This window comes from Chenopodium quinoa, unplaced genomic scaffold, assembly GCF_001683475.1.
Source record: "Chenopodium quinoa cultivar QQ74 unplaced genomic scaffold, ASM168347v1, whole genome shotgun sequence".
NCBI classification, from domain to species: Eukaryota; Viridiplantae; Streptophyta; class Magnoliopsida; order Caryophyllales; family Amaranthaceae; genus Chenopodium; species Chenopodium quinoa.
The window spans coordinates 2,814,186-2,835,056 of NW_018743212.1; the positions used below are offsets into that span (position 1 = coordinate 2,814,186).

At 33.0% G+C, this 20,871-nt stretch overlaps 2 protein-coding genes across 2 annotated transcripts; one reads left to right on the forward strand and one right to left on the reverse strand.

Annotated features, from left to right (window-relative positions):
- The first annotated feature begins 1,001 nt into the window (after positions 1 to 1,001).
- LOC110734415 (putative uridine kinase C227.14) lies at positions 1,002 to 9,252 on the forward strand. The gene is made up of 12 exons (XM_021914564.1): positions 1,002 to 1,272; positions 2,466 to 2,593; positions 2,712 to 2,755; positions 5,026 to 5,103; positions 5,914 to 6,106; positions 6,357 to 6,387; positions 6,474 to 6,532; positions 6,650 to 6,723; positions 7,525 to 7,611; positions 8,512 to 8,573; positions 8,660 to 8,691; positions 8,917 to 9,252. Exons 1-12 carry the CDS (start codon positions 1,209 to 1,211, stop codon positions 9,004 to 9,006), a joined length of 942 nt encoding a protein of 313 aa, XP_021770256.1. The 5' UTR covers positions 1,002 to 1,208; the 3' UTR covers positions 9,007 to 9,252.
- A 2,467-nt stretch (positions 9,253 to 11,719) lies between these two features.
- LOC110734416 (auxin-responsive protein IAA14-like) lies at positions 11,720 to 15,331 on the reverse strand. Its single transcript, XM_021914565.1, has 5 exons — positions 14,760 to 15,331; positions 13,360 to 13,598; positions 13,060 to 13,195; positions 12,855 to 12,916; positions 11,720 to 12,180 (listed from the first exon to the last, which is right to left on the reverse strand). The coding sequence occupies exons 1-5, from the start codon at positions 15,065 to 15,067 to the stop codon at positions 12,143 to 12,145; spliced, it is 783 nt and encodes a 260-aa protein (XP_021770257.1). The 5' UTR covers positions 15,068 to 15,331; the 3' UTR covers positions 11,720 to 12,142.
- Positions 15,332 to 20,871: the final 5,540 nt, after the last annotated feature.

Genomic DNA, 20,871 nt, shown 5'->3' on the forward strand with positions numbered 1-20,871 from the left:
GGTGGATGTGGTGGATTTGGAGGAGGAGGGTGGTGGATGTGGAGGAGGAGGGTGATGGTGGTGGTGGATGTGGAGGAGGAGGGTGGTGGTGGTGGTGGTGGATGTGGAGGAGGAGGGTGGTGGTGGTGGTGGATGTGGAGGAGGGTGGTGGTGGTGGATGTGGAGGAGGGTGGTGGTGGTGGTGGTGGATTTGGAGGAGGAGGGTGGTGGATGTGGTGGATTTGGAGGAGGAGGGTGGTGGATGTGGAGGAGGAGGGTGATGGTGGTGGTGGATGTGGAGGAGGAGGGTGGTGGTGGTGGTGGATGTGGAGGAGGAGGGTGGTGGATGTGGTGGATTTGGAGGAGGAGGGTGGTGGATGTGGAGGAGGAGGGTGATGGTGGTGGTGGATGTGGAGGAGGAGGGTGGTGGAGGATGTGGAGGAGGAGGGTGGTGGTGTTGGTGGATGTGCACTGGCTGCTGTTGGGGGCCTGCTGTTGCTGCCTTCAGCCAGCAGATAAAACGCTGACTGAGGCAGCGTTTTATGCTTAGGTGTAAAACGCTGACTCAGTCAGCGTTTTTCTCTGTTATGTATACAAAAAAAAACGCTGACTGAGTCAGCGTTTTACTGTATTTCCATTTTTTTTTTAAATTTGTATTTCACATAATACGAAATTTTATAAAAAAAAATAATAACCAAAAGTAAAACGCTGACCGAGGCAGCGTTTTATGTCAGAAGCTCAGTTTCGTAAATAGTTTGGCCACAGGTCTAGATTGGTAAATAGTTTACTAATAAGGCTTAGTTTCGTAAAAAATCCACATGTATTTAGATAATATATTTACAACCGCTTAAATTTTTGTGTTTTTTTTTGAAAGGCTTAAAATTAATATAATTAGTGGCAATTGTAATGTTATATTATGACGATCCGGGACATTATCAGTAATTTTATTAATTTTAATAGGGTTGTAAATATATCCCAAACTCTTTATCTAAACTTTATTTTTTTTCCCTTATCAAAAGCATAATGCTGGATAAAATAATCAAAACAATACATAAGATCCTTTAAGCGAGGGGAGATTAACATAGCATACAACAACTTTCTTCCTAATTACTTTTTTCTAATTTGGATTTGTAGCATACGTGTGAGTGTGTGACATCTTCCCAAGAAAAACAAACAAACAAACAAAGATAGTTTGATTTTGAAAAAAAAAACATAAAAACACAGAAGTAATGGAGGTTTCATGTTTTCCGGCAACATCAAGAGGAACTCACACCCTCTTTCCTTCTTCACGAGGTGGTCTTTCTTTCTCTTACCTCCCTCGTTTTTTAATTTTCTTTTGGTATATATTAATGCGTATTTTAGTTTTTGTAATATATAAATTTAAAAAGTTTGGGTATGTTCACAATTGATTTATGCTTGATATAATTGTGATTTGTATTTTTTGTTGTTGTTCTACATTAATTTACATATTGTGTTGTTGCTTTTCGTTGGTCTCCGATCATTATGTGTTTTATAATTGTATGAAAGTTGGGAGCTTTTCTTGAATTTACTTGGAATTGAATTAATGGTTTATAAAAATTAAAGCTTTGAAAAAGTTGATGGGTTTTAATTATATAGGATTGTTAAGCATTTTGTTTATTTTGGTGTTTGTCTAATGCTGATAGTGGGTTACTTTAATTTATTTTAATGTTTTAAGGATTTGATTAAATAATGTTGTGGTGATAATGGAATTGCAATGGTTATTCTATCAAAGGTCTAAAATTGGTTCATTATGAAGTAAGGTGAGAGTAAGACCGTGATGATGCCGTGGTTATGCTGTACACCCGGAGGGCGGGGCGTAGGGATAGATTTATTTGAGGCATTGACGGTACCTGTGCTGAGTGTGTTCACAAGATTTCAGTGTTAGTGAGCTTATGAAAGAAGGTTTCCTTGAATACACATTGAATCAAGGATTTTTCTCCATGAAATTTGCTTGTTAGTGAGTCTTTCTTGTTGATACTGAAGTATTGAAATCTTTGATAACTTGGGTGTAAATGTATATAAGAACATGGCTCTACCCGTTTTAAAAAAAAATCTACTGTGATTCTGTTTCACAATTATTAACTAGTAGATTGGATTAGCAGGTTTGATTTGTAGATGTTGAATTGCAAAAGTTTGTTTGGTAAACTAGTAATTAGCACCTTGGAATGCTAAGCATTTGGTCAAAACGGTGTTTTGCTAACATCGTAATTTTAAGAGACTTCCCTTCATGGTGATTTTGCTAATGATCCACATCATGCTAAATGCTGTTTTTCTGAACAAGGCTTAATTTGGCAAGTTGAATAGTTCATCACTTATAATGTGCTCATATATATTTTCTACTAAACGTCCCTTATGTTAGTTATGTATAATGGGTTGGGTTTTGGTTATGCTTAACATGTGCGCATTTTGTGGGCATCACTGAATTGTGTCATTAGTCATAACAATTTTTTTGCTTGTTCCTTTAGATGTGCTTAAGGGAGCAGGGATTCCTCCATGGCATCAAGCGTCTGTATCCATAGCGATCACTGGTAATAGAACTCAGCCTTTTCTGTATGCTGTCACGTCTAACATTCAAAATAAAGGCATTCTAAAGGTTCATTTCTTGAACTGGTCTCTTTTTATAATTTTTAGTATTATGTAGTAAAGGAGTAGTAGGATTTTTTTTTTTTTAATTAGTTTTTTTTTTAAAGGTTGCTTCCCACCTGTTTCAGGTATCATGTAGCCGCAAGAGTGAAGCTTCTCTTTGGGAAGCCAGGTATAGAGACGGTTTATAATACTATAAAGACAATTGCAGTAATGTAAGGATGGCTTTGTAGGTGCATGTTGATTGGAAGGGTAACTCAGATGTGAACCTTTATTATATAGTCTTGGGTAATTTTTATGAAAGTTATTGTTATATTGTTTAACCTTGACCAGTTGGTTATTGTTATTATCCTCCCTTGATGGGTGGTGTAGTAAAATTGGTAATTTGAAACTGGAGTAACTCTCATCTCAAACTTTTAATAGCCATAGTCTTTATTGTTCTTATCATGATTATGAAAACTATAGAAAGGGGTAGAGAGAAGAGGTATATCTGGGAGAACTCTAGAACTTTTGCAACTATGTATAGGTTTTTGATCATGAATGGCTGCCGGCCACGGCATTGAGCTTTCATGCTCCTGCAGTGATGTACAATATTTAGTTATAACTACTGGTCATTCCAGTTATAGTGTGCTTTCTAGCTACTTGAGTAAGCCTAACTCGTGAAAGATTAAATGTTAAATCAAAGAAGAGGACTCCAAAACTGAGCTTTCAAGTTATTCTTAAGCTTTGTCATGAACTCAAGTCACTGTCACCATCAACCTGTAATTGTTTTATGTCATATAAGCTACCAGAGGTCATTGAATTTCCCCAAGAGGCGTCCTCCTAGCATTTGATGATTTGTATCACCATCTCAAATTAGGTGTTTGAGGTATGACTAATGGGCTTCTTTTGTAACTGTTTGGCTATGATGACTGGTGATCATGATCCCAGTCAATTAGTTAGAGTATTGTTAACATGTACAATAATGATTAAAAATCGATGAGCATGAGTTTTAGCCTTCAAAATTGATTTCCAGTTTCCATTATATGTGTCATAACATATTCGCCTGGATAGCCGTTATAGGTCCTGGAGGACTTGGCAAGACTCTCTAACTGCTTGAGGGATGGAGACATTTCTGGCCAAGTGTTACAGGATATTCTGAAATTACAATGGGTCCACAAAAAGTCAAGAGGTTTCCTTTGCACATTTTAGGTCTTGTATCTAGTGTCACATGTAGACTTCCTAGTGTTTCTGGTGCGTTTTCTCATCTGCCTCATAAGATCGTTTGGATGTGACTTTTAGCTTTAGAACTTAATTCTTTTAGGTTATATCCGGTCCAGTATAAAAAAAATCTTCCAGCTAAGTGTAATGCACTTGAGGGCCCCTTCCTAATTTTAGCCTTAAAAACTCGCTTGGCCTACCAAAATTTGAGTTTGATGTCGTGTATGATCTTCATTTACTCTATGTAGCCATTACGGTGTTGTGGAACATTTGACTGCTGCTTGGGGTTTATGAAATTTTCACTTGTGAAACAGAGTCTCTCAAGCATGACTTTTTGGCTTTTTGTTGGCAAAAGATCCGAGCAATTGATAGGCTATTCCAGATTTCGTTTAGTTTATGTTTATGATGACTACCTTGGAATATTGAGGCCTTGAGGAGCTGCTTGTGACTCATGAATCCTTTGAGCTTTTGTGGATATTTCACATGTATTTGAAAGGGGTCACTAGAGCATATTTGTTGGTGTTGTGAATATCAGCTACAGTTGGTTCAGCTGTTCTATCATGGTCCCAGATGTCAGTAGGCAACCAGAGGCTGCTTCCATTAATTGTACTTGAGGTTTGTTACCAGTTTTAGAATTGTCCCTCAAGCATAGTTTACTTTTCCTAGGGGACATTTTGGGTATAGTCATTGATGACCAAGACGACTATTATTGACCTTGGGGATCCATAGAAGTTTCAATCATGGACCCTTTCTTTCCCAAACTTCCTACTTATGTCTCGATGGGGATTTTTTTTTAAGACAACAATGCTAGGAGCCTTGTCACAACTCACAAGTAGGGATTTATGGGCATTTGCTACATCGTAGCATGAATTGTGGCCCTAAATTTCTTTCTTTAGTGTTCTTAGCTCTGTCAATCATGACCCTGATAGACCTTGGGGCTATGAGGAACATTACAGATTAACATGACACAGCGTCCTACCATTCTTTCTTGTCCAAGATCTTCCATGGGTATCCCTAATGATTATTGCATGTCGTTTGCCAATCCCATGTCTGAAATATGTTTACTTTTAATATGTCTAGGTCTCAGATATTATTATATCCACCAATGTTGACGAATATTATAGTCTGTTGAATTTATCTGTGAATTCATAATGCTTAAAGCCTTGAGATTTATTATTTTATGTATTAAAGCTGTTGGCGTTCATTGTTTTTTCATGATTAATTGACACGTGTTATTTTAAGATCTATGGATGAGGTGTATGAAGCTTTGGCGCATCGTCTTCTTCCTACCGCAGCCGTGACATCAAACCCCAACTTTAAGTAAGTTTATGCTCGTTTATGTTTTTTTCTGGAAGTTTAACTATATTGCTATGATAAAGTTTTTGGAAAGTATTTCAATTGGACTGAATTTAATTAGCGGAAACAAATTGCAATATATACTAACTCGTAAACTTGGAGCTTAAGTAAACAACTAAAGAAACCTATGTATTGAAATATACCCTAGAATATGGTAACAATATAAACGCTATGAGGAAACACATAACTAGTTTCTTAAACCAAACTACCAAAATTCAGATACACAATATGCTATCATGTAAATCATTATGCAAGTCTTCCGGTACCACTGGCGGAGTAATGGAAGATGTTCTTGTAATTGTGTTGTACACTTGTACTTGGCGCATATAGGAAAGTGTTTGTTCTGAGGAGCAACACGTGCTGCGGCCCATGGGTAGGACATAGCAGTCTCTGTGTTTTGAGGCTTGTAATTCCTACCTGACTATGCTTGGCAGTTGGGAGTTGCGACTTCTACAGATGATCCATCCCTCATTTACAACATAAGTTTTATTTGAGGATATTGACTTTGACTATTGTTTCTTACACTATACCATAGTTAAGTTTCCAAATCATAACATTATGCAAGTACTTTTTAAGAGAGTCTAGCAATGATAGTTTTATGTTACATCAATTATATGTTAATAATAACATGACAAATCAACTGTTAAAACTCAGTGAATTTAGACCATCTAATGTATTTGAAGTCTAATCTGTATTGTTTGAAATGGAGGGAGTATTGTTGTATATGCTTATTAAAATATATACAAGTAACTATGTATGCTGAATACACTGCAGATATATTGTTGGCTTGGCTGGTCCTCCCGGTGCCGGGAAAAGTACGGTGGCTCATGAAGTGGCTCAGCGTATAAACAAGGCGTGGCCCCAGAAATCACCTTCCATGGACGAACAAGTAGGATCACCAGATGTTGCTATTGTTCTCCCCATGGATGGATTCCATCTTTATCGTAGTGAATTAGATGCGATGGAGGTTTGTCTCTCCTGACCATGTTGAATAATTTGGGAAGATTTTGTAAATTTTATGTTATTTCCAGAAATACTAAGTAGATTGAATCTGGTGAACCTTTTAATTTTCCATAAATTTTTTATGGTATTATGTGATTGCTTTGGGAACCATCTTCTATTGTTAGATGCGTCTCAGATTTTGCTAGCAAATTCCAAGTAATGTTTGTTCATTAATTTTTATTTATTTATTATTTTTTTTATACCATTCTCATTAGGATCCCAAAGAGGCTCATGCAAGAAGAGGAGGTACGGTTCTTTATTTTTTTTTCATTCTGGTGCCGCTTGTTATGATCTTTGATATGTTGACAGAGTCTCATCATTTTTAATATCAGCTCCATGGACATTTGACCCGGCAAAGCTACTTAAATGTCTTCAGACTTTGAGGAGTCAGGTAACTTTTGCTGCTAGTGATTCAGAAAGATGATATTGTGGATGTTATTTAGATTGTATTACTGTTTAAAACTTTAGTGTGTTTGCACTGTATTTCTGATACATGATTAATTACTAGGGATCCGTTTGTGCACCATCATTTGATCATGGCGTAGGAGATCCTATTAAAGATGACATCTTTGTCTCCCTTCAGTAAGTAAATGCTTTTTGTAACAATTTATATATGCCCCTTTGCTTTGTCTCAAAAAAAAAAAAAAAAAAAAAAAAAGGCCCCTTGTCAATTACTGGTGATACTTGTGTTTTCTTGATTTTGAACCCTTATCATGTGGCCCACGATATTCAAGCCCATTTAACAAGTTGTGCATATCAATTGAAGTTGAGAGCCATTAGTTGTTTTCATCCTTTAGCCACTAGTTTGGGCCGCAAACTTAGATGGCCTTTCTGAACTCTGTTGTGTCTGTTCTCATTCTAAGCAAACAGGCATTTGAGATTAATGCTATTGCTATGCTCCTGTTTTTTCACTTCTGATAACTACTAAAGTATTAATAATATGATTCTTGGAAAGTTACAGCAGCTGTCACTGAACAATTTCTGGTTGCTAACAGTTTCATCCGGTTAATTATGACATCTTTTATTTTTTGTATCTTTGTATTGTTTTTTATGGTTAGTAGACTGGGTCATGTTATGAACCACAAACCTTTTTTTGTACTCCGTATAAGATAATGTAAGTAGTTAAAGACTCATGGAACTTCTATATGCCAAATTTGTTCTCTGATAGGAAACCATAAAATGTTAGCGTTTTTATCTTATGTCAGATATCCCTATTAGAATGACCCAATGCTGAAACTGATTGGATCTGCATCGGATAGGCGTCTCTTTCCAGATCAACTTTAACTATAATTTTGGTGTAATTCTGTTTTACTTTTCACGAGTTGTAGCAACTGAAATTGAGGAGAAAGTTGACAAGTCTTTGTTTGAGTTTCTTGTCTGCAGGCACAAAGTTGTGATTGTAGAAGGAAATTACTTGCTCCTAGATGAAAAGGTTTGGAAAGATATATCTTCCATGTTCGACGAAAAATGGTAAATCTTTTTGTTAATACGATGCTTCTAGTTTGGTCTGAATTTAAGTGAGAAGTAACAAATTGTGATGCAAACAAAATTATATTTGTAGATTCTAGGTGGCAGATGTGCAGCATCTGATCCTAAATGTTTTACTTAGAGGGATATTATGAAATTAATGAACCCATAACTTTATCTGCATTGTCTTGCTTGCTTGTAAAAAAGAATTACTCCGTTTGGAAATGTCAATTGTTCCAACCCATCATTAATATAGGATATAATACAATTGTACTAAAAGACCCCTTGTAATAGTTGGATCACTCAATCACTCCACCAACTCTTATCTTTAATCACTTAATGGTATTAACTGTATTTTAAACCAGTCAAATCACAGACCATTACTGATTTAGGAAAGATGGCAACCTTTGTTTCGGACATTCTAAAATATTATTCCAAGTATGTGACTATTGATAGGGGGAATACTTGTTTTTTCATTGTAACAGGTGGTTTTGCAACTACAAGCATGTCTTAGCTAGTTTACTAAGAGTTTGTTGACTAGCTAAGAGTTTGTTTATAAATTTACAAATATGTATGGTTTCGTCATACCTGATACTTTTCACAATTCTCCTTAGGAACTTGATATTTAGGTATTTTCTGTTACGCCTGGTTTTGAGAAGAATGGCTCAGTCTGTGATTGACCAGGGTGTTTCTGAAGGATGTTCTAGTAGTTAAGCAATACTAATGGTTCTCTAAGAGCTTTAGACATTAGAGGATGAGTTAAAAAATACGCTATCGAGTCAGAAGAAAGCATACTCAACTGGGTGTTTAAGCTAATGCATGCTTTGTTCTATGAATCTGCACTACAAAAACTATAAGAATGATTCGGCAATTTCAAGTGATATTGCTGTTGTGAATGTGCAGGTTCATTGATGTTAACCTCGACACATCTATGCAACGGGTTCTGAAACGGCATATGTCAAAGTGTATGTATTCTTGCTTACATTTGGTGTTTAAATATTAATCTAATTGCCAATACTGATTTTTCCTTTTGGTACAATGCATCTTTCAGCTGGGAGGTCTTATGATGAAGCGAAATGGCGGGTAAGTCCTATGAATCTATTTTTTGGCGAAATAAAATGCTCTCTCCCACTATTTTGCACCACTTGTATAGTAGAATGCCATTTTCTAGAAAATTAGTGGTAGGGCTTTAATATTAGCAACACAAAGCAATAAAAAAGATCGACAAAACATATAAAAGTGGGACAAAAGATTTGAATCGGATTTTAACGCTTATTACTAACTTTTGATACAAATTCTATGTTGCAGATAGATTACAACGATCGTCCCAACGCGGAGATGATCATGAAATCAAAGAAAAACGCGGACTTGCTAATAAGGTCAATCGAAACCTCATAATCTCATTGATCGATCATGAACTTGTTTGACTTCATTCAAATAAATTGATGAAAAATTAGTACTAGGAGAAACAATAAAAGTCAAATAGGGGTTGAATTTTAGTTACTTAGAAATGTAGGCACTTGACTTTTTAACTTAATAGTTGATCCTCCTAAATCCTTGGATCTCTCCAAGAAAACTTGATTGTCAAAATTTGCTGAAAATTGTTCCACTCATAAAAACAATGCTATACTTTGATTATTTCCATAAAGGGTAATATGGGAAATTGTGCTACGCGTGATCCAAGAAAGATAGTCAACAAAACTTTTAGAGTAATTTACTGAACTCAGTTCCCTGAATTGAGGCAAAAGTTATAGATCAACCGTACATGGCAGTATCACCAATTTGCTCCTCGTTAATGTTGATTACTTATGCATTCTAATCTAGGCTATTGTCCCTACTCCATTACTACTCTATCAACTCCTTGCCATTTTGTCTTAAAAGCTCTTGTAGGGCTTTTGGAAACCGTCTCTCTAGTCGATAAAATTGTTAATATTTTACCCTTTTATGATCCCGTGAATTGGTAGATGTGATCAACTAGGCTGTTTAGATTTGGTTTGATTTGGGAGGTGTTTGGTTATTGAGTCATTCGATTTGGTTTTGATATGATTGACTCATATTCAGTTACTCTTATTATTACGTCAATTCTTGATATTATATACGTATCAAATAGCCAAAACAACTTCATGCTTAAAATGATGGTTGAACCCTTAGAATTGGTTTTGTATTCTATCAGTTTAAGTTATAATTAATGTTATGCATTTGAATATCGAGTAAGAGTCAATTTGTCATAAAGACTAGATCTAAAGCTGTGAACACAATTTTGCCTCAATGTCTGGCCAATTAAATGTACCTTTGAAAACCATTTGAGTGAAAGTTCAACTTCCATCCAAAGATGGATCTATGAACATGGAAGTAATGTGTCCGAAAGTCGGTTTGTTGGAGTTTTTTTAATGCTTAAGGTTACTAAATATATACAAGTACTATACAAAATTCAAAGTTAATTATATCCAAGGGAAGAAACCTCTATAATACTTCTAAGAGTACTGCTAAAATCTTTAAAACGTATTGAATGTTTTCAGAATTTCTTATTGATTGCAAATTTGCAATACTTCATGCCAACAACTTAAAGTGATGTATAAGCTTTCACTATTAACGGTGAAAAACATCTTGCGTTATTTGCTAGGATACCTCTACATGATTTTTAGTCCTTGGCAGTAATTGTTTTTTGTGACATTGACATATATATAGTGGTGGAACTCAGAATAAAATTTGTTTGTTTACGATGAAAGAATGCTAGGTTGGTTAAGCTCTTAAAAATAACCGACCTAACTCATTGTCGCAAATGATGAAAAAAAATTGTAATTATTAGAGGAAAACCCAAACAACATAAAAAAAAAAAAGAAAAAAGAAAAAAAAAGACCACTACTTGTAGTTCATAACTTCGGATTTCCAATTATGCTGTTGATTGACGAATTAATCTCGTGTAGTGTTCGACAAAGTTGATGACACAAAAATTGTCACCTTCAAGTTAAATTGATCAATAAATCTTGTGAAATCCGTTTGACAGAGTTGATAACACAAAGATTATCACCTTTAATAATTAAACATTTATTTCAAGAAACCAATGCAAGAGATTTTGCTAGATGAAGGAATTTAAATTTCTTAGTTTGTAGAGGCTCTATCTCACATTGACCATCAAGTTTATTTGGAGCAAGCTATCTCAAATGTTAATTATAAGCTAAAACTAATACTACCGGCAACTTTGCTATACGAGCATACGTTAATGTTTGGAACTATCAAGTCGAAACACCACTAAAAGATATTATCGAACACAACCTACAAGTTTTCTTTTCTTTTCAATTAGCAGCGCGTATTATTTTATTATTTCTATCCCAATCCCACGACAGACCAAACATAAAATATCATATACTTTCTTTAAGATAACGTACGTAGCTTCAATCTTTGTAACTGTTTAGCTTCAGTTTTTTTTTTCATTGGTCCCCCCTCTTTAGTCTTTACTACCCAAAAAATAACGGCATAATTCTCCTTAATCGTACCAATTTTGATATGTAGTAAAACTATTCTTCATATAATAGTATACTTTTTTTTTTTTTTTCTTTTAAATGAGAAAAATAGATATATAGTGAGAAAAAAAAAAAGTATAATTAGGATAAATTATTAACATTGAAAGCACCAATCTACATCATAATTGAAGAATATATATAGAGCGGCCTAAACAGATAGGCAAAGATATATAAATGCCAACCTCCCCATCAACATCCACATGATCTTGCTCCCTTCCTTAGCCAACTCATGGAACATGCACATTATTTCAGTCCCCACTTTTCTATTATTTATTGATACAGACAACTATTTTAATAAATCACCTTATTATAAGGGCATTGTTTGGTTCAAAGAATCCAATGAAAAAGAGCGAGGCCAAGGAACTAATCACGTACATCTCGCAATATTGTTGCTATTCTAACGGTGATTGTCTCACAGATAAAGTCTCAGTTAGATAACATTTAGAAACGAAGGGAGGAAACTGAGTCATAATAATATTAATAATCACGATAGATGATATGAAGTACATATGAAATACGAGTAATAAACAAAATTAAATTAATTGTCATACTAACAGTATTTATTTATATCAAGAGAACAAAAGGAATATTGTTATCAACCCCATTGATTGCTATCACAAGCAGCATGACTTAAACTACAATTATTGTATTTTTAAAGCCAAACAAAATATAATTAATACAATAAAAAAAACATAAACATAAACATAAACATATTGGGCCAAACATAGTCTTACTTGTGGACACAATTTAGTTACTGTTTCTATGTCTAGTCATAAATTTCAGCACCATACAACTCACAGACTTTTAAAAGTAGTAATATGATAAATCTATATCAAATCATAATACAAGAAATCCAAAAAAAATTTTAAAAAAAGGGGGTGAAAACAAGTACACATGAAATTACAAATTCACCCTGCTCAATCCATCTGTTAGGCTCGGTACCCTCTTTAAACTGACTTTTGGTGCTGGCCTTAAGATCAAAGGAGCAGGCTGATGTACCATTTTCTAGTTTAGCTCCTGTTCTTGCACTTCTCCATGGCTCTTGGAGCTGACAACGTACAATATCAACTCGTTAGGTTATACTCGATCAACAAGATTAATCAAGAAAATTCATGTATAGTATCAACTAGCTTAGTTGGCTAAAGAAATCCGACCAACAAGACTTGTAAAGGAGACTTGGGATAGTAATGTATGTAGAAGTAATGAGAATTGTACTAGGTGAATTCATGCCATGCATGATGTTTATCATAAATTTTGATTGGACCCTCATATATTTTTAGGCCCAAATAAGTGTTTGTGAGAGGGTGGGTGGTGTTTTATTAGGCTCCTACCGGTTGGTTTCATTTCAATGTCGGACGATTCAAGAATCTGACTCGACTTAAATTAACCACATATTTGAAGTAGGGGATAATTTCATTCGATTTCATATCAATGCAAAGTACTTTGTATGATTTAAGCTTGTAATATGAAGACTAAATTCTAAGGGGGGTTATAGTGTTTTTGAAGGCAATTGCATTATTCAAGTGTTTGATTATTTATTTAATAATAAATAACTCAATTATAAATAGCTCAATTATGCATGCAAAGTGATAACATGATAACTTCGATATTAATGGACTACGTTCATCCTTATCAATTATATTTTCATTCATATAATATATGTGAATGATTTCCAGTTGAGCAATTAATTGATTATTGATAGTAGAAAGAATTATCACTAACCAAGTCCAGCAGCTTCCTTTCCTTTCATGATACGAAGTCGTTTGCATGAATCCACAAACATCCTGGTAAAATAAAATTTATACACAATTATAAGATAATCAATATATATTGATCACAACATGAATATAATGTTACTTAATGATAATCAAGTAACAATTACTAATATTTTCAATAAAGGATTATGCATGATGGGGAATGAACTTACTCCCATGGGACATCACCAACAAGCATCCAATCTCCATCCTTGTCTTCATAGGTTGGTACGTAATCGGAATCATTAAGGAGATCCATCAGCTTGCTCTCATTCATGAAATCGATCATCCCTTGAGCACCATAATTGCCTAGACACAATCACAAAACAAGTAAATTATCCATGTTGAAATAAGTAATATATTACGAGTAATTTTTTATGCAACCAATGAACATAAAGTATGCATATATCTTTGAATGTAACTCGTATTTTATGTTATAAATGGATAATAAAGTATATGCGAGTAGAATATACCTATGGTGAAAGAGCTGAACATCTTGCCCAAAGCATCAGAAAGCTCTTGGTAACTCTTGTACATTTTCAAGTCCACCTTACGTAGGTAAGGTGCACCATCCATGCTCACCTTCACAAGGGCTCCACCACCGCCATTCATTGGCTTCTCTGTCTCGGAATCCGTTCCACCGGTGCTCTTTTGGACAGCCAGCATGTTCTTTCTGTAAGCTCGCACTGGTGGCCAACCCACAACTTGTGTCCTACATTATTAACGTAACAATACATACATGTTAAGTTATTATATTTCGCCTTTACAGAAACAAACTGTATACAAGTTTATTAAATCTGATCTATGCTATATTATGTTATGCAAGTATTTGATTTCCTAATCAAATTTTGTGTGTATTCATATTATGTGTTTCATAAGTAATTAAGAGCTAAATCATGCATATGATACTGATTATGAGTTCTTTTTTGTCTTTAAAATTCATGAAATTTACCATAATTAATAAGTTACCTTAGCTTTATCCCCAACTTTGATGTACATATAGATGAAAAAAATTCGGAGTAATTTTTTAGACTAATAAAACATTTTAATTTAGAATTCTACTTTTATCATCAACAAAGATGTTACACAAAAAATATAATATAAAGAAATAATATATTATATGCAGCACCAAACGGCCCTTTTGGCGGAACTTTTGCTTCTTCCCTAGACCTTCAATTTGTGCAAACTATTATTGCAAAACTGTCCATACTCTATACTAATTTATTCATTCTTTTTTCTTGCTTTAACATTGATTTGTTAATTGATTTACTAGTATATACTTGTTCGAAGTATTTGCAAATATCTCAATCAATTGTTCAAGATTCGATGCGACGATGCATGCAATCAAATTCATATCGATCTCACCGATATAGATCATTATTTAAGTTTTGTTTTTCGTTACAATAACACCACATGGTCGAGCATCCCTATTTTTTATAACAAAAATATCGATTGGTTGTAAAAAATACATACATCGTCAATTGGAGTAGAAAAATATCACCATATCGTCTAAGTTACCGTAACAAGAAAATAATCATCATATATATGTATATCTTACTACTCTTGATCAACTTATTATATAAGCAAAATAACCTTTTTTTTTTTTTTTTTTTGCACCAAATTAATCATGGAAACCTAACTAGCTAGCTAACTAATTTTCATTATATAACCCACAAATCATTATGTTTATGAAGAATTATTAAAAAAAAAAAAAAAAAAAACACCTCAAACGAAAATAATTACTGCATCCATTAATTTTTAGTTGTAACAAAGGGTATTATTTGTTAGACAATTTTTTTTTTTTTTAAATGCAACTAAAAATTAACGAAGGTAATACATACAAAAATGATTAATGAAATAACAAAAAACTTACTTGGCAGGAGGCTTGACAGGATCAACATTAACCTTAGAGGAAATCTCCTTAGCAGCAGAATCAGAAGCAGCAGCTTTATCATTTTTCATCAGATCCGAGGGAGATGATGTTGCAGTCTGTTCTTTTGATTCAGAACTATTGTTCAGTTTCAACTCAACTGTCTCAGAAAATCCTCTTTTACTTCCAACACCACTCTTCACACCAGCTTCACCTTTTTCGCCTCCGCCACCGCCACCGCCTCGAACCCCGAACCCGAGTCCTAGTCCAAGGCTCAGCTCTGTCTCCTCCATTTTCAGACCAACTTCCATTTTTTCTCTCTATTTCAATTTCTCTCTAATTTTTCTTCCCCCTATTATTTTTTTTTTCTTCTTCTCTAATAACTTTGATGGTTGGTTAATAAATATTTATAATGTTTTTTGCTTAGCTTAGTTTATTTCCTCCCTTTTTCTTGACCCCTCTCTCTGTATATATATGAATGGTTTGTGTATAATAATACTCTCTTTAATTTCTCTCTCCTCTATAGTTTAGTTGGGTTGTATATGCTGCTTCCTGGTTGGTTCTTTTTAAATATGAAATTTTTACAAAATATACATATATTTATAATACAATACTATATGATAAAATATAATATTATATAATATGATAATAGATTGTGGGGAAGGGGATAATAATGATACTACAATTATTATACTTATTACTGGGAATTTTAATTTTTTGATAATATTATTGTTTAAATTATTATAAAGAATAATTCTGTTATATTGTATAATAATGTTACTTATTACTATTAAGTGTCACAAAAATAATAATTAAATTGAGAATGTAACAGGAAGCTGTGGGATAAAGAGAAGGGGGGAGGTTTTGGGACATGTGGGCAATAAATAGGCTGATTGGTGCATTGTCTGCTGATTGATAATTTCAACAATTTTTTTTTATTTGAATAATAAAAAGTTTCAGCTTATTTTTAATTATTAATTCTACTTACACAATTTTAGTCAAATGATCTTGTAAAATTTCATATATTGTTTTCATAAATCTTCTTATATTGATGTAAGTGTTTTTTGAATGAATGAACATGAATTTACTTTAAAATTTGCATCAATTTGACTTTGACATCGATCATAAAATGTTTAGCTCAAAACATACACAAATTATACTCTTAAAATGCAAAAGTTGATACTCAAAATGAGTGAACGTTATAAAAATAAATAAATAAATAAAATTGTGTGATTTATTTAACCTTAATGCATGATGCCGAGTTCTTCAACAAAAATGGTTGTTGTATAAGGCCTCAAAAGGGGGTGTTGTGTATTCGAAAGAGTCATATTTCGTTTCTTGTCCTTTTTTCTTTTTACGAGCGAGATGTTAATTAGTTGACTGACATCCACCTAGAAGTCAATAACTCGATTCAGTGAGCATAAAAATATAATCAGTAAATACGTAGTATAATTAGTCCGCAAATAGAAAATAGCAAGTAATGGATAGAAAAATGAAAATCACCCTTATATAGTTATATCATTATATATAACCACATACAAAACAATCTAATACTAAATATTTTTGGGAGAAATAATAATAAAAGAGGAAATATATAAAAATAGGTGGAATAATAAATAAATAAATAAATAAAATAAGTGGACACGACATCCAGTTGGCAATGGCTGCCAATTAAGGAGCCAAGCTACTAATTTGGAGCCTGCATGCAGAGTTGGATATTGGGAAATCAACTCCTTTTTTAATCCTCGTATAAAGTTCGTTGTCTTTCACGGGATTCACATTTTCTACCTTGGCCTTGTAATTTCATTCTTTACGTAACAAGTAATTTTATTTTTATCACTTTTTCATGTTTTTTTTTTATTTGCTTTACATATTTCAATGTTCGAGTACGTATAAAATTATACTATAATATGGTTTTCATGGGATTTGAGATTGAGTCCTCCTAAGCCTAACAACTCCTCATTCTAGAAATATCCTTTGCAATTTTCATAGCTTGATTACGTATGTGTAGATGCATGCATTGGGTAATTACCAATCTTATCTTGATTAAGAATTAAATTAGAGTTATGTCTTACGTGTTGCATTCTAAACGGCATGTAGTTTACCATTAAAATTCCTGCAAGGTAGTTTGCTACAATCTTATCACGGAGTACAAATTAAGGTAATCCTTTTAACATGTAATTGATTTATGGAGTATTAATTTAACCCTATTAACAACGTCGAGAGTACTATCATTACTAAGAATTAATAATCATCAGGCGATTTGAATCATTTACTATATAGAAATACGAAGTACGAGTATAATTTATGCATGTCTTAGTAATTCTATTTTTGCCATCGATCAATCACTAGCTTAATTGTGTGACCATTAACATGATTTGATAGCTTGAAAAATGCTAGTTAGATGGGACATGAAGTGGGATAGGCCATAGAACTCCAAATTACTAAATTGACACTGTAATGGAAAATGAAGTGTCTCACAAACTTATTAGCTAGAACTTTTAGCCTTCATAGCTATAATGGCTTATGATTTTATCAACAGTTAAAAAGAAAACTTCTTTTGAGTATTTGACTAGATGGCGACTCATGTGATACTTGTGTAGTCTAATTATGTGATATATCTTCACTTTTAGTCTAATTTCATTACTAAATTACTCTTAAACTGCTGGAAAAAAAAAATTACAAGTACATATATAATATATATGCTATATAATTAGTGTATATATTCATAAAGATTCATATAATGTTATTTATTCCTTCTGTTTTAAAATAAACATCGTAAACTTCACAATTATCAAAGTTTGATCTAAAAAAGCGAGAATATTACGAACTTACGAGTTATATCAAAGAGGGAATTACTGTACATTGTGATGGGAATGGAATACGAAAAGGTGCTACACGGCATAAACCAACATGAATAATTCTTCTATCAGCATCACATCATTATAATCATACATTTAGCACGCGTATAAAGGAAATACCTTTCACCTATTGACACTTACCATGCATGCTACCTTATTTTTATGTACTAACCTATATAATATAATGTCGTTCAATTCATTGACCAAGTATTACGTTGTTGTACATTTGGAAAACCTATAAAGCAAAAAATTATCCCATAATTAAAAAGATTAATGATCGATTTCTCCCTCTTTAACTAGCAATTAATTGTAGCAAATTAAGCGAAGTGCAATTAGCTGTAATTGATTATATATATTCGTTGCTTAATGATGTTAATTAATTAGCTACTTTACATGCTAAATTTTTTTCTTTTTGTTTGTGAGTCTTTTTTCTAATATTTTGTTGACGGATTTGAGAATATATATTATTCTTTTTCTTTATGCACATGCTACATAAAATACTAAAGAAAAGAAAAGGGGTCAACATGTTTTTAAAAGAAAAAAAATGAAAAGGTGAATTTTTGAGCAAATCTTTCTCATAGTTGTTGAAGAAGTACGAGTAGTACATACTAGAACATACATAAATTTAACTTACAGATGTTTTTATGACACAATATATACTTACATATATATAATAAATCATACATGTGTCATTTGAATTGTACTTCATATATATTGTTTTGTTGATTATGTTATGTCTCATTCGTTCATTTTGTTAGTATGATAAATTGATGTTGATTTGAAATTAAATATATTAATTAAATAGCAATCGCGATTCATTATGTATATATATGTACCACTAGGTTTAAGATCTAGAGAACACTACTGTTTGGAGTCTAGAGATAATATAATCCTGATGGCTACTTATTGCGTACAACTAATTTTAAATGTCCCCATGATTCAAAATTAATAGTTACAAATATTATTCAATTAGTTGAAAGAATATAATTTATCATATTTCATCTAATATATTATATCTTCTAAATTAATTCTCCTTTTAATATCTTATTCAAGGTAGTAATTAAGCTAATTTGGAAGTAAAAGATTGAGCTTTACTTGGTAATCCGTAAGAACTAAGAAGTTTTTTTTTTTTTTTTGAACAAAGAACTAAGAAGTGTTTGATGAGAGAGGATTAACAGCTAATGGACCATAATACAAACTATATATCTATATAAAATCATGTTACATTCTTAATTATAACATCTCAAATTAAAGTTTCAAAACTATAATACCTAATTTACAGCGGGAGTTAGTTATATAGAGTAGTACATAACTTAGCTCATACGACAAGCAAATTTCCTCGCACCTGCCTTTAATGTGGTACAATGTCCAAGTGGTACTCATATAGGTCATCAAGACGGGTAAACCAAGTTCAATTCATAACCATATGTCAAATTTCATGCATGCAAAATGAAGCTTCATTTGAAGCTTTTTTTTTTTTTTTTTCAATAGATTAGGTCATCAACGATTATCTTTTTGCAAGATCAAAGAGGCAAAACTCAAAAGTACAATTCTAATGTGTCAGCTAATTGGCTCACACTAAATAGGCTATGACATGGGCAAAAGCAAGAGAATAACCAAATAAGGTAGAGAATAATACTTGGTAACAGTGGGATTTAGAACACCAAACTCTGGTTTGGCTATTCTTGTGTAAAATTATGAAAAATAGTGGGAAATTTCATTTTCATACTTTTACACAAATTTCCTAAACCACACAAATGTAGGAAGACATATCATGCTAGGTGCCTTTCACTAATACGAGTATATTAAATAAATGCAAATTAACTTGGTCTACCCACCTAGCCTTTCACAATCACCTTAAATTGGTGGGTCTTTTCTAGTGCACAACATTGCATGTATCATCCTATGGACTAGATTTTGTGACTCGACTAATGTTTGCTCAATTGTCAATACATACATGAAATGGATAAAAGGGTCTGTAATGGTCTAATAACAATTTTGAATAGCACAAGTGTTTTTTTTTTTTTCGATTCATAGAGATATCTAATTCCTTTTTTTTTTTTCAATTTTGGTACGAACGAGCTAACATAGGTCGTTTGAGTTGCATGGCTATTATATGAATATACGATAGCATGTCACGCACTTGCATGATTAGACTAGGCGTTGTAACTAGAATTGGCTATGGTACATACGACTGGTATGAGAATGACACCATGTTGCATATCTCCTGCCTCGAAGTGGCTAGGTATCATACTCAATCATATACGTAGAGGTATTGGAGATTTTCCAAGATGCACAACAAGACTCTTTGACATGCATTTTTCAGCAATTAGAGCCAATAGCTATTAAACATTCCCTCAGTCTCTACATGTTCTCTTATTTGAAATCTTTTGAGAGACGAAGGAAGTAATAGGTTGGCCTTAGCCATGCAATTAGATTTATTTTCGCCGCAAGTGGGAAATGAAAGAGTCGATCTCGAATTCTCTCGTAAACCTTGACGTACAAAAGGAGGCAATTGCAAGCATATAATATAAGGAAGAAAAACAAGGGCAAATTCAGATGTTGGGTTATGACCCTACCTAGCTTTTAATTACATGCTCTGTTAATTTTGCTACTCTAAAATAATTAACTTTAAGGACACTTAGTACTAATTAACACAAATTATGCCCAATGCTTCTATTTGAGGAGCACCAAGCTGTTTTGTAATTAAGGACTTTCACATGCTTTTTTGTGTACTTGGTGGACAAGGTTGTAGTACTTTATTATTTTTATGCTTATATTAGAGCTTGCTAATTAGCTTGATTGACTTCTTATGTTTATACCAAAAATATGTCTAATCTTATAATACAATTCAATACATTATTAAACCTAAGATTCCTTCACTTCCAAGACTTTTAATTATATATTTATTATTACTTCCTATAGTTATTATATATAATAATCATGGTCTAAATTTAGTCCTAAACATTATATTATTAATTAAGGCATTGAGTGCAAAATTAAGATATTATATAATTGAGGTTAATAATTTGTTTGCATTATTGAGATTACCCATTACAAAGTCATAGAGCAAAGCTTAAACTTAACTTAGCTTAAATATGAGCTTAATTTTTCTAAAATAAGTGAAAAATTGGTGAACTAAAATCAATATAAGCGCGAGGGGAGTGGATCAGACTTGTCTAAATTGTTTATTCACATCATAATAGTATACAACAATATTGAACTCAAATTCAATCAACATACAAAACAAGGGT